The sequence below is a fragment of the Protopterus annectens genome, chromosome 11.part0 (genome assembly GCF_019279795.1).
Source record: "Protopterus annectens isolate FY-2018-M chromosome 11.part0, PAN1.0, whole genome shotgun sequence".
Taxonomy (NCBI): Eukaryota; Metazoa; Chordata; order Ceratodontiformes; family Protopteridae; genus Protopterus; species Protopterus annectens.
Window position 1 is genome coordinate 1,196,800,554 of NC_056745.1, and position 12,576 is coordinate 1,196,813,129.

General features: G+C 37.5%; 1 protein-coding gene across 1 annotated transcript in view; it reads right to left on the reverse strand.

The window, feature by feature from the left end:
- The window catches only part of LOC122815042 (chloride anion exchanger-like), a 359,777-nt gene that overhangs the window by 275,872 nt on the left and 71,329 nt on the right, over positions 1-12,576 (reverse strand). Inside the window, exons 5-6 of the mRNA XM_044087290.1 lie at positions 9,998-10,162; positions 6,350-6,502 (exon numbers count right to left, since the gene is read on the reverse strand). Of these exons, the coding sequence (XP_043943225.1) occupies positions 6,350-6,502; positions 9,998-10,162 (318 nt within the window). The remainder of the gene's footprint in view (positions 1-6,349; positions 6,503-9,997; positions 10,163-12,576) is intronic.

Genomic DNA, 12,576 nt, shown 5'->3' on the forward strand with positions numbered 1-12,576 from the left:
AGCGACTTTGTTCCTATATATTTTTTATCTATTTATACATTGTATATAGTTTGTTCTCCCTGTTCTGTTATCCCATGTACATTTTGTATACATTGTATATAGTTTGCTCTCCCTGTTCTGTTATCCCATGTACATTTTGTATACATTGTATCTAGTTTGCTCTCCCTGTTCTCCTCTCTCTATCATTTGTACTTGTTCTGCCATAACTGCCCAAACAAGACTCATTTTCTCTACAACCATTGGAATTTTTTCCTCTCAACATATGACTCGTATGCGGTTACCAATGTACCAGTTCATGTCTCTGATTTTATAATGTATCTGCACCCTCAATATTAACTGTAACTTGCTTATCTTATGTATTTGCATCCTGAAGGGTACTTTAATCTGAATATTTAATGTTTACTATGTAATGTGGAGCTTTACCAATGTACCAGTTCATGTCTGAATCTTGAATGGTAACTTTAAACTGAAAATTTAATGTCTACTATGTAATGTGGAGCTTTACCAATTTACCAGTTCATGTCTCTGATTTTATTATGTATCTACACCCTCTATATTAACTGTATTTTGCTTATCTTATGTATCTGCATCCTGAATTGTAACTTTAATTTGAAAATCTAATGTTTCTATGTAATGTTGGAGCTTTTCTCCCCGGGCCTCCACTGAAAATGGGCTCCTGAGCCCAGTGGACCCCTCCCCCCCTCCCGTAATAAATAAATAAATAAGCACTTTCACAATCACACTGACTGCTTCATCAGACCACTGTTACTAACTTTTTCATCTTATTTAAACACATACTCATCCAATAAGCAACTCAACTTAATTAAAATTCAATTAACCAATCAAAAACATTACCAAATTCTTTTAAAAACCTTCAGACTATTCACACTCTATGTGACAGAAACCTTATTACATAAAAGTCTAAAATAACATAAAAGTTTTGTTTAAAAATACAAAAAAAGAATATGATGCTTTCTCTTACTACATTTAATGTCTAAGTGCCCTTGCTTTGAGGAAGGGTTTTAATGAGACAGCTTCATTGATCCCTAGTGGTTTATTAGCATTCAGCCTCATAATCCACCTTTGCTCTGCTGCTTCAGTCCTATTTCTTATGTCCCCCCCTCTACCCCCCTTCTTCAAGAATCTCTAATACAAGGAATTTAAATGCGTGTTGTGCCCCTGCTGTTTCCACATGTTTGGCCAAGGCACTCCTTTCCTTCTTGTCACTTATATCCCTGACATGTTGTAGTATCTGATCCTTTAACATTCTGTTAGTCTTCCCTGTGTAAAAAAACTTTGCAGATTTGGCAGAAACTAAAATATACTATATTTTTGGTTCTGCAGTCTGCATAACATTTTGCTTGAATCTCAAAGTGAAGTTGTGGATGTACAAAGGTGGTGCAGGAATGTATATATTTACAGGCTGTACATTTTCTGCATATATAAGTGCCTCGTCTCTGTGAAATGTTCTTCATACCAGTCCCTTGTGTTTTATAGCATAATTGACATTTGAGTGATTTTTTTATTCTTAAAAGAAAAGCTGGGTGTGTCATCTATCACTCTCTCTAGTTCATCCACTGCTTTCAGGGTGTTCCAATTCCTTTTAAAGACTTCACAGAAAATGTTAACATCACTAGCAAAAGAAATAGAGAATCTAAATTTATTATATTCAGTGCTATTAGTCTTTATACCTGAGTCTTTCTGTCGTGAAAAGTATGCTTTCCCTTTCTTACCTCTTTCTTTAAGTAGATCCACTACACACATATCAAACTCATGCTTGGTATACCCCCTCACTATAAACCCCTCCCCAAGGGTTTAAAGAGCTGCTGTCAACTGTGTGTCACTATTGTTTCATCTCATCATTCTTAGAATCTGTCCCCTCATAACATTCTTACCAATATGTTTCTGTCACATAGAGTGTAAATATTCTGAAGGTTTTTAAAAGAAGTTAGTAATGTTGTTGATTGGTTAATTGTATTTTAATTAAGTTGAGCTGCTCATTGGATGAGTATGCGTTTAAATAAGATGAAAAAGTTAGTAACAGCGGTCTGATGAAGCCGTCAGTGTGATAGTGAAAGCGCTTACTTATTTCCAGTACTTGTAATAAAGTTGTGTTTTTTGCAGCCGTGGTGCTTTGGCTCAGCTTTTATACTTGTATATTTCGTTCTGTAGCTGGGAGCCATATCCTTTGTCTGGGGCTTCGGTTTTGTTTTTATCTGTATAGGTCATTGTCTCCCTCTACTCTTCCCTCTTTTCATCAAGTGCAATGCCCCATTTGCCATGTACCTCACTAGACAACTACAACAACTGGAGAGGCCACAAAAGTATCTCACAATGAGGATCCTAGGCCTTAAACACTTGTCCTATATGGATAGACTCAAAAAACTCCAACTATTCTCTGTCTCATATCGCCTACTTAGAGGTGATCTCTGCTTGACATATAAAGCCATGTTTGACCCAGCTCTGTTAGAAATGCTACATCTAAAGAAATCCCAACCCATCCACACCACATGCTCCAGAAACCTCAACCTCATTACCAAAATCAACAGAGCATGCTGGAGGGACAGGTTCAAAACCCAAAGACTGCCCATGCTATGGAACAGACTTCCCATACATGTCAAACAGAGCACCTCACTGGTTCTCTTCAAGAGAAAGCTTGATGAGTGAATAGGAGATATAAAATTCACTCCAATGGCTTTACTCGACAGAGGCACTGGGAACTAAGATCAGGTGGTACGATGCCAGGTTAATCATATGGGCTGGGATTGTAAAGGCTCCAGGGTCATTAGTCTAGTACATACCTATGAACCTATGAACATTTGTATTGTCAAGGGAGGCAGATCTAACAATGGGGGTAAGCAGTGCATCTAAAGGTCTCTGTCCCATAGCTCAACAAATCCATTGATTTTTTTTCTTCAATTTGATGATTTCCTCTTACTAATCATGGAGTAAGTTATCTAAAGTCACTTCTTTATATAAGTGTCAGTTTTAGCATGGACATCTTGCTAATAACTGCTGTAAATGGTTCCCATGTGGCTGAGATGAACACTGGTACCATGTTGAATAAATTGACAAGTCTGGTAATACAGGTAATGGAGGATACCTTGGCTATTCATTTAGAAAACTTACAACTCCAATCAGTGTAGTTAGTTAACTTCTAATAATTGAAGCCTACACTAGTAAGACCACTTTATTGGAGTCACCCCAGAATGCACAATCCTCCAGGATTCGGGACTGTGTTTCATTTGCTACAGCCATGGCAGCATGCTGCAGTGACTGTAGGACAGATTAACACAAATAGAGGATTGGAACCAGTTCAGTAATGTTCACCTCCTAGGTCTAAAAGAAGGCATTGAAAAATATGAATTGTGATCCTTCGTAAAGAAAAAAAATAAGTGATGCATTTAACCTTAGCTTGGAAGAACCTATCACAATAACATGAACACACCACTGCCTGAAACCTCCAAGGAAAGAGGACAGACACCCTTGCCAGATTGTCTTCCATATACTTAATGAAGGAGAGAAGGTCTGGTTGCTGAAAAAGTCTGGGCAAGATAAACTATTTGTTTTATGTGGCTTTCAAGTGCAACCATTTGAGACTATAAGACTAGATGAAATTTGTTACAATACAGTCTCTCTCTGTTATAAGAATAATATCAGCACATCACTTAGATACCCATCAGTGCTGTACTTTAAATGGGAGTGTCAGATTAGTTATAAGGATAACTGTTTGGAATGTTGGATCCTGGTCACAGCTAACTTTAAAGTCCTCTTTTCAGAGAAAAAAAACAGTCCAGCTAAGGGTTAAAGCAGATATGTATTCAGCAATGGATGAGCATTATTGTCTGATTTCAGACTGATAACTGAGCAGCGGTTCCACTTCATATCATCGAATTACCATTTCATCGAATTGCAAATCGAGACCAAATAGTCGAAAACTCATTTCATCGAAAACTCATTTCATCGAATCTCAAATCATTGAAAACTATGAAGCAACTACAAATAACATTCCACAATGTTTTTACTACATTTATGCAGGGGGGCAAGCTCCCCTGCACCCCCCATGTGGGGGGCTCTGCCCCCACACCCCCCGTAAATAAATATACTAACTCCAAGGTCACAGTACAGTGGGGGAAAAAGGTAATTTCCTAACCCCCCTGTAGTGCGACCTTGGAGTTGGTATATTTAATTACAGGGGGTGTGGGGTGCAGGGGGGCTTGCCCCCCTGCATAAACATAGTACAAAGTGTCTGGGATGTTATTTGTAGTTGCTTCATAGTTTTCAATGATTTGAGATTCGATGAAATGAGTTTTCGATTAAATGAGTTTTCGACGATTTGGTCTCGATGATTTGCAATGCGATAAAATGGTAATTCGATGATATGAAGTGGAACCCTGAGCAGCACCTGCCTAGGTAGGAATGGCTTGATTGGTGGAAAAAATAAGCAAACATTTGTCTAGCCAATGGAAAGGGGATGCAGCTGGTGTCAGTGTTACCCTGAGTTTTATATCATTTTTACCTTTCAGCAGTGTTGGGTATCTCTCATAAATAGTACATGACAGAAGTGATAAACAACCACCTTAACACAACTTAAAGGAACAAAACCTTAAAAATAAGGACAAATAAGCACAGTGTTCAATCAAAAAGTAAACATTCGGAAACACATTTACCATTAGGCTTCCTGAGATCCATCTGTAACGTTCCTAAACTTCCCTAAGTTTCTTATATCATGCAGTATTAGTGTGTATATTTTCACATTAAACCACAGTTGTCACTTAGTTTTACATCTGCCAAGTTTATAATTATTTTGCCAGAGTCTAGCTCCATGATCTGTAACCACTTTGTCACTGTTGATGTCATCAGCAAGCATGGTGATCTTGCTTTTCATCTCAACTTCGGTGCAATATCAGTTGCAGGTATGCTAAATGGTATGAATCCCAGAGCTCAGGCTTGTGGTACACATGTACAGCTGACTTTCCCTCATTGAGGTGTCCCTTTCCTCAGCTCCAGGGCACAGAGGAGATGAAATCATGATTATGACTCTTATAACATGAGTATGATTGCTGACTTCAGTGCTTGAGGAGCTGTATTGAAGGGGTGAAAGTGGGTAGTTTGTGTCAGCTCACCCATCCAGAGGGGGAGAATGGATTAGGTCAGGGTGTTTGCCTGTGCACATCTCCACAGTTGAACCACTGGTGGAATTGTAGACATGTTGTCTGTAAGGGAGACAAGGCTTTGGCTGAGTTGCACTCAGAGGCATTGGCAATTTCACTGCAAGTCCTTTGCACACCTCCCTTTGCATGCTATGAACATGTGCAAAGTTGTGAAACATGGCTAGGAAATGAAAAGAAAAAGTACAGACAAATGCCTGGATTATAATGATTTTGCAATTGTCTCTCATCCTATTGGGATAGATGGTATGGAGACAGCTCTCACCCTACAAAGAATTAATGGGTCCCATAGGTCACAAGAGGTTGATGGCTGGTAAGCATCAAAGACTAAAAAAGAAAATAAACATCTCTTTAAAATACCCCTCTCTCTTTCTACCCATGTATTTAATTTTGTATCCACTCATCGATTTGCACACCATCTCATACCCTTTAACCTGCTCACTGCACCTCCTGTTTTGCACAGTGTCAAAGACATTGCTGAAATCTAGACATATCACAGAGAATGGAAATTCCTTGGTCACCTTTGTGGTCACCCAGCCACAGAACATAATCAAAATGGACTTGTATAGCCTCTGCTGCATGAAGATATGATATACTGTGCACTACTGTTGTGCAAGTTCATCAGTGGTGTGCCATGCACTACACTTGTGCAGCTCAGTCAGTGATGTACAATGCACTATTTTTATGCAGCTTAGTCAATGGTGTACAACGCGGTATTTTTGTGCAGCTTAGTCAGTGGCATGCCATGCATTACTGCTGTACAGCTTAGTCAATGTTGTGTCATGCACTACTGTTGTGCCATTTAGTTAGTGGTGTGCAATGCACTGTTACTTATCAATATGATATGATAAAACAAAATAAATCAATAAATGTTTTTTATGGACAATAAGTGTGTGAAGTTGTGAAATTAAATCAACCTAAATTTTTATAAAAAATCAGCAAAATATTTAACGTTTCTATGTGTTAGCCAGTGCTTGTCTTCTGATTAATAACCATGGTTAATTTTCTATTTTCACATAAAATTCCTGAATAAGTTTTATAGCCAAAATGTTATTTTAAGTATTCTGATAACACTAATGCCTTTGGTCAAAGTCATAGCAGAAAGGAATACAAGAGTCTGTAAAATAAAACTTCAAGAAATACAATAATAATGTACTAGTTAAATAGATGAAGCATACCATAATGACTTCAATTGGAATTGGCACTGGTAACTTTGACTTATAACGATCATTGATTTCCTTAAATACAAATACGCAAACCATGATGATGATGGATGCAACAAGGTCGGCAATGTTTGTTTGGGTGATCTGAGTAAAAATTTTCTCCAGGGTCTAAAATCAATTAAATTTTATATAATTAACTTTCATTTTTCATAGCAAATACACGTTTTCAGCTGTTAAAATGCCAACTGTTATACTTGACACAAAAATTTCTTTTGCATTTACTGAACTAGTAAAACAAATTTATCACTGCAAAGCTCATTTAGGAACAATTTGTTGCTCAGTCTGCAACAGACTTGTTGCTTTTTTCTTTACACTGTTTCTAAAAATATTATTATTTAGTCCATACTGTTAAATGATCAAGAAATCAAATACAAGAATGACACTGAGTTTATGAACTATAGCGTTATATTTTTTATATAAAATATAAATTTACACAATAACAAAAACACTTTAACATTAAAAGTGTCATGAGTAGTCATATAACTGCAAAAAAATAAATATAATATTTAAGTGGTAACATAGTCTCATTGGCTAACACATTCTTATAATTCAGCACAAATGTCAACAGTCCTGAAAGAAAAACAGGCAATAACCTAATGCAGCATTACGTGAAACTAATCCACTATCCCAGTATGTGCCCTGCACAGAAATAGGAACTGACATTGGACTGAGGTCATGCCAGCTGCTTCATTACTGTCAGTGCATTATAGACAAGGTCATATGATATATGGCATAAATGTCATGTATGGCCTTTTTCAGTGCCATGAAGTGACTGGTTTGCTCTGATAGTTATGGGACTCGGTATTACTTTTCTGGAAGCATCAGAAAATCCCAGATCCAGGTATAATCCCCTGTGTATTAACATAATCCGTTGTGTATTAGCATGAAGTAGTAGTACCTGTGGGATGATGCTTACATAAGGAAGTGGGTAGCATGAAGTACTAGTAGTACCTGGGGGAATGATGCTTGCATAAGGAAGGGGGAAATAGTGAAGTGGAGGGCAAATGCCGTGCTAATAGAAGCATTGTACGCACTCTAATGTCACATTAGTGTTCTGACCTGTAAAACACTGATAAATGTGTTTCTTGAAATTTGACATGTTGCTGCTATTTTGATTGTACAGATATCATGCAATATTAGAAATATAATTTTCTTCAAAAATACTTCAAACCAGCACCTTCATAGACTGTACTAGACAGCAAGGCACTAGCTGAAAAAATGACATCACACATATTTAGTTTGCGTGTGCGTGTGTGTGTGTGTGTGTGTGTGTGTGTGTGTGTGTGTGTGTGTGTGTGTGTGTGCGTGCATGCGTGACAGAGTGTCTGTTTCTGTTTATGTGTGTCTCTGAGTGTTTGTATGTGTGTGTGGTCGTTAGCGTAGTATATGCCTATAAACCTGTGTTCATGTGTGTGTGTGTGCATGTATCTGTGTGTCTGTGAGAGAGAGAGAGTGTGTGTGTGTGTGTGTGTGTGTGTGTGTGTGTGTGTGTGTGTGTGTGTGTGTGTGTGTGTGTGTGTGTGTGTGTGTGTGTGTGTGTGTGTGTGTGTGTGTGTGTGTGTGTGTGTGTGTGTGTGTGTGTGTGTGTGTGTGTGTGTGAAAGGGTATGTGTGTCTCTCTGTGTATGAAATGTTCTAATCCTCGGTTAAATATCCTAATCTTTGATCAAAATAAAGTGTTGTGACAAAGAAATAAAACTATACAATTTAAAACACTTTATTTTCATGTAGATTTTTATTGCAAAAAACCTATAAAACATGGAGATAAAGAAATGCCAAAAATATGGTATTGTTAAGAACAGTTTATTGCCACACAAGTCATGTCATCAGAAATGTATCACCACCATATCTGGGTCACCTAAGCATGACTGCTCTTCTCACTTAGGTTCATTGGTCAGTAACTAGGCTAGCTGCCCTTATGGGCCATTTTAAGCTGAGCCAATTTCCCTTGTTGTGCTGGAAATAATCTCATTTGGTTAGAGATTGGCCTTCCATGATCAATAATTTCATATTACCCTAATGAGAATAATTGGGATCATACTATAGATGATCTGAGGAGACAAAAGCATGGGATAAAGCATTTAGGAGCTGCATCTGTTCATTAATAGTACAGGGGCAATCCTGGGGTAAATCTTCAGTTTCCCATCCATAGATCTAAGTTGCACTTGAAAATGGGCAAAGATGAACTTTATTTTATATGGATGGGGGGTCTGTTCCACAGCAGTAGCATCCTCTGCAAGATATAACTGTCCCTCCAAACCATTCTGTTGATGTTACAGAAGAGGTTTGATCCCTGGACCGAGTATTTCTGATGCCATTTGACTTGTTGATGTGCAATAAATCCATCAGTAATGGGTCAGAGGATGCCTTGTATGCCAGACACAGGTCACCTCTTAACAATCTGCAGTCCATGTAGGACATCTTGTTTAGTTCTTCTATCTTTTTAGTAAGGTATCTCTGTGGGCATTCCAGTTGTTGCATGTGTCTGGATAGACACATTCCAAAGGGGGCATTATATTCAATGACTGTCCTAATGAAGGATGAGTAAAAGGGGACAATGACATCCCTAGATCTAGAAAAAAAAACTTTGTTTATAAGCTGAGCAACATAGAAATACTTTCGTACAACAATACACACACACATTGGTCAAAGTTACATCATCAGTAACTCAATCTAATTAACAAATGAGATCCATAACAACAGCATGTCATAGTAATCATAAATAATACATGGAAATTAAACTAAAGCACTAATCCTACCCCCAAAAAAATCACACAGCAATTTACAATATTAAAAATTAAAAAATAAGAGTCTGGGTCTGTGAAGCAAGGTACAGATTCCCAACTATGACCCAGGAGACAGGGCTCAACTTCTGGCAGTACAGGTGCCAAGTATAATAGGGGAAAATTGATGGGGCATATTACATTTGCCTCTCCTTAGGGAAGGGTGGATTTTGTGTACAGCTGGAGATACACTGGACAAAGCTAACTTCCTGGTGGAGACCAGGACATTCACTGCTCATGCATTGTGGGTGAGGCAGGGATGTTTGGGGAGAATGCTCCTTATAAAAGTGAGGGAACAGCCCCTACTGTCATTCCATGTGCCTCTCAAGGTGTTTGCATTAAAGCCTTAGCAAACAACATCAAGAAACCTCAAATGACCCTTGATTGCTGTCCGAATGATGAACCTCTTCTGGGTGATCCTATACCAGCTAATGGGAAATGAAGGGGCTGCTTGACCATGAAGGGGGCCAATTATCAGCAAACACTGGGGGCAAATTGAATACATGGCACTGAATGTGTGATATGCATTGTATCTGATACTATATCTGTAGAAGTCTTATGAGGTGATTTGTGTCTTTGACACTCATCATGAAACTTATTCCTAAGCCCATACAGTTTCAGATACTATGATCTCTGTTTATAGACATATGGTTCCACAAATATATGAATAAAAAATAAATGGTTTTATGTATTGCCTGCACCCTTTGGCTAAAATTCCACTTTAGTTTTTATAACTATGCATATTTGTATAAACAAGCACACTTTTTGGTCAGCTCAGTAGAAATAGTTGGCAGAGTTGTCAGTTAGATATATATACTCACTTTAAACAATGATAGTATTCCACCAATTCCAGGAACATTCAGGCCAAGCACAAACTTCAGCTGGGACACAAAGACATGGACAGCAGCCGCTGTAGTATAACCACTTACAAGAGGGTCGGATAAGTAGATAACGAGGAACCCAACTCGACAAATTCCCAGCGCTAACTAAAATTAAGGAGAGATGGTAAGTACTGCACCTTAAGAAAATTTTACAGAAAAAACATTCTGATGTACAACCCATCTAACATGCTGAAAACAAAAGGATATCAAAAGGGAGTGAGTCTACATTTACAGGCAACAATGCTTCAACGAGTACATTCTAAGCAGACATTACTAGAATGATTTCTCTGGGGCAGACGCAATTTGCTGCTAATGTCTTTCCTCTGAACTATTGTTGTGTTTATACTAACCATGAAAATGACTGCTACATCAACCACAAAAAATATGCTCTTAATTTAGAAGAGAATGATCTAAAGGAAGAGTTGCTTAATTTAATAGAGATGGATAGACATATTAAGATCAATGAAAGAGATAGACTACAGAAAGCCAATAAGATCCAAAATGTTAGAATTCTGATAAAACAAACGAACACAGTCATCAAGACTGTTCATAGAAATTCCTGTGATATAATAGAAGTAAATAGGATATACTACTGTGCAACTAAATCAAGAACAGGTAAAGTTTTACCACAAAAACACAAGGTACTAAAGGAAGGGAAGGAGAGATATCAAATGCCATCATATTAGTATCAAAAAGAGAAGGCTATAAAGCAATTAAGACAAGAAGTGCTGCTGTTAGAAGAGTACAGAAGAGGGAACAGATCAACAAAAATACTCAGGAAGATACTCATGAAAAAAAGCAATGCGTAGTATCAGAGCAGACCAAGATCTATCGTACACTGTTGCAATTAATAAACTAAAGATAGCACGGGTAGAAGAAAATCAGAAGATATGCAGATAAATATAAAGGAAAAGTACAAAATAAGGAATTTACTGATGACTCCCCTCTAATTTATAGAGAATTGAGAAAGAAGGCAATAGAAACACCACCAGAAAAGAAGAAATAGACACATTTTGGAGAAATATCTGTGAATATCCTGTGGAACACAGCAAAGATGCTGAATGGATAGAAGAAGTAAGAAGTTCAAATGCACAGAATATGAAATGGGATGAAGTAATAGCCAGAGAAATTGAAACAACATTAGGAAAAGCTCCTAACTGTAAAATCCCAGGTCCAGATGCAGTACCTAGCTTCTGCCTCAGAGTATTAATATCTTTACATGAAGATTTAGCTATGACTAAGAACTATTTATATGTGCACCCTGAACAGATGCCAACCTGGTAGTGTGGTCTTGGAGATGGTATATTTAAAGAGAAGGGGGGTGTGGGGGGTGTAGGGGTGCTTGCCCCCTGCTTACAACCGTTTGGTAGATTTTTCGGGGGGGGGGGGTGTTTGTCATTTTCAAAATTTTAAAAGTTCAAACATATGGGTTTGACCATATAGCGTTCAAACTTTTAAAGTTTCAAAACCATAATATGCACCCCGTGTAAACTATACACTGTAATTGATGCCGACATAGCTTATAGTTATTTAGAAGAAAATTCATTCATGGCAATAGAGCAAAAGAGTAACAAAAGAAAGTCATATGGAACAATGGATCATTTGTTGTTAAAGTCATGAAAGAGAACTGTAAAATTGGGAATAATATAAGTATGGCATGGCTAGACCACAAAAAAGCATTTGACAGTATCCCACATTCACAAATAAAAGAGTATTTACAAATGTATAAGATACACCCTACATTGATCGATTACATTATAGTGACCATGAAACAGTGGCAAACTACTTTTCAGCTAAGCCATGATAAAAGACAAATTATTATCCCAGGGATACAAACTCAAAGGGGATATGCCATAGTGACTGTTTGTCACTGCTGCTCTTTTGTCTTGCCCTTAACTTATTAAGCTGTCTACTTAACAGATTAGGTCATGGCTAGAATTGGCTCCCAGAAAATAACAAAGTGCAAAGACATCTCATATTCTTTTGTAGATGATTTAAAACTGTATAGTTCAGCAGATGAGGAACTGAAAGCACAACTGCAAGTGGTCAAAGCTTTCTCAGATGATCTAAGGATGTCATCTTGTCTTGATAAATATGCAAAAGCAACCTTTAAAGTAGGAAAGTTGCAGTATCAAGAACACATCAGCCTGGGAAAAGAATGTGATATAAAAGAATTTGAGCAGGAGGGAGTGTATAAATATTTGGGAACTGATGAATGATAAACAATAAAACATGAACAAATGTGAATACAATTTTATAAGGAATATTTCATAATACTAAAATTAATACTGAAAACAGCCTTGACATGTAGGACCAAAGTCCAAGCTATAAACCAATTTGCTCTTCCTGTTTTAACTTACAGTTTTGGGCTGATTGACTGGCCCCAAAAGGTACTGGATCACTTGGACGGGAAAACAAGAAAAATGCTTCAAGCTTATCAAACAATTTATAAAATCATTGTGTATACCAGTATTATATATTCCCTGTTCTGAAGGAGGTAAGAGCCTCCTCAAAACTGA